This window comes from Ciona intestinalis, unplaced genomic scaffold, assembly GCF_000224145.3.
Source record: "Ciona intestinalis unplaced genomic scaffold, KH HT000101.2, whole genome shotgun sequence".
Taxonomy (NCBI): domain Eukaryota; kingdom Metazoa; phylum Chordata; class Ascidiacea; order Phlebobranchia; family Cionidae; genus Ciona; species Ciona intestinalis.
Window position 1 is genome coordinate 167,721 of NW_004190423.2, and position 1,987 is coordinate 169,707.

The following is a 1,987-nucleotide window of genomic DNA, read 5'->3' on the forward strand; positions in this document are numbered from 1 at the left end:
CTAACTCTGGCCTAAATCCCAGGTCCCATGGTGTGCCTCACCATAGAGCTCACCCTTATAGAATAGACTACATATATATAAAAAAAAAAATATTAAATATATATTCAGCATATATTTAATAAGATTAAGATCATATTACAGTCTAGTCAGTTAGCACCCTGGGTGTTGGGGTAATAAACCTACATCTAATGCTAAATATGTGTGGTTATTCTACAATATTACAAACCTTTTAACTTGGCAATCATCTAGATTAAGCTTAAGGTCCCTGGTCCTTAGTTTAGATAGCAGATCTGCATTATATTGGTTGGGCAGGGAAGGTAGGTATAGATCTTGTTCATGTACTTTAGGTTCTTCTAACCAGAGTTTAAAAGTATGGAAGATCTTTATTAATCTGTGGATGTAAGTGCGCTATGTTAGATGATGGTAGGTATGCAGAAAGTATATTTAAGTTTCTGCTTGATCACTGATTAGCTAAACAGTGTACAAGTGAAATATGAAGTGGTATCCAGAAAGTATATTTAACGATTCTCCGCTATTCAATGATCGGCTTATCCGTGTTTTTGACGTAAATTATGCCGGCAAGGAAATTTGATCAATGATCAGGGTTAATTATACTTTCTGCATACCACTCCGATTATTTATATTTTTATAAAGCGTGGCATCATATGTTGCAGCAACCCTGTTTTAAGCTTAAACAGATTTTACCCTGCTGTTAAATCCAAACCAGCTAAAGTACATTGCATTCACCACATCAGTAAATAATGACATAAGCCACACTTTTCTTCAAATAAGTTTTACTTGTAGCGTGTTTTAACGACTGTAGTTTTGCTGTGAATTTCCTTCTCTTTGTTGTTTTAACTAATTTAATCTTTGTTATCGTATTCATACAAATAAAAATTGCCCCTTCATCAACAAAACAGTCTAGACTTAGAGATATTTTTGTTTTAATTCATTTAGCGTATTGAATTTCTTTGTAAACTCGGCAGCGTATTTGATATAAACCTACACTGGGCAACTCTCCCTGTCTTATCCTTCCCTTCTCTTAATTCGTTTAATTAGACCACCACTAACCTGTTATGCCTAGCTTTCCCATCTTCCCCACCCGTCCCATTTTCCCCACCCCTCCCACTAGACACCTCACCATGGTGGAACTCTGTGGTGGATTGGAGTCGTGATCGTAACTTGTTGTATAAAGGAAGGGATGGAACAGATTCAAAGAACCTGGGTGTTGATTGGTAAAATATAATGTGCTTATATAAGTTTATAGGCTAAATTATAGTAGAGTGGGTTAAGATCCTATAACATGACAAAAATATGTTTTAACCACAATATGCGGGTTTTAACAAATGTCGTTTTGTCGCTTTATTCAGACCCTTTTAATCTTGGCTACCCTAATCGAATTTATTTCCAAAGACACTAAACTTTAAAACAAGGGGAGGCAGGGATAGTTAGACACACAATCCTGTGAAACAAATCCAACTTATTGGTTGTAATGTTTACTAGAAGTTAATGATATAAGATATCTATGTCACCTGTAACCGAGACTGCTACCGCCATCTAGTGGAAACGACACAAAACGAAGGAAAAAGTTGAGCCAGATCAATTCTAACACCGGGTGGGAGTAGGGAGTGTGGAGGGCTAACTCACCCCACCTAGTGTTGAGAATATTAAACGTTATTTTTAGCGTAAAAATAATTTTTCGAAAAAAATCTCAATATTTTGTTTTAAAAATACTTAAGTGTCGTTCAAATACAACTTAACTTATATAAACACCTGTGAAAAGTGGTGCAACCAATTCAAGGTTGTTGTTTTGTTGACACTTCGTAAAACTAGCTGTCAAAAATACTAAAGTGTCGGTCAAATGCAACTTAACTTATATAAACACCTGTGAAAAGTGTTGCAACCAATTCAAGGTTATTGTTTTGTTGACACTTTGTAAAACTAGCTGTCAAAATACCATATAAACATTATATGCCAATCCAATATA

At 35.2% G+C, this 1,987-nt stretch overlaps 1 protein-coding gene across 2 annotated transcripts in view; it reads right to left on the bottom strand.

Annotated features, from left to right (window-relative positions):
* Window positions 1–195: 195 nt before the first annotated feature.
* LOC113475094 (ectopic P granules protein 5 homolog) overlaps window positions 196–1,987 on the bottom strand; it is a 10,647-nt gene continuing 8,855 nt past the window's right edge. Inside the window, exons 17-19 of one of the 2 annotated variants that reach the window (XM_026838646.1) lie at window positions 1,533–1,652; window positions 1,072–1,221; window positions 196–391 (exon numbers count right to left, since the gene is read on the bottom strand). In XM_026838646.1, coding sequence (XP_026694447.1) covers window positions 211–391; window positions 1,072–1,221; window positions 1,533–1,652 — 451 coding nt within the window. In that variant the 3' untranslated portion in view covers window positions 196–210. The remainder of the gene's footprint in view (window positions 392–1,071; window positions 1,222–1,532; window positions 1,653–1,987) is intronic. The other variant, XM_026838645.1, reaches the window with a different exon arrangement.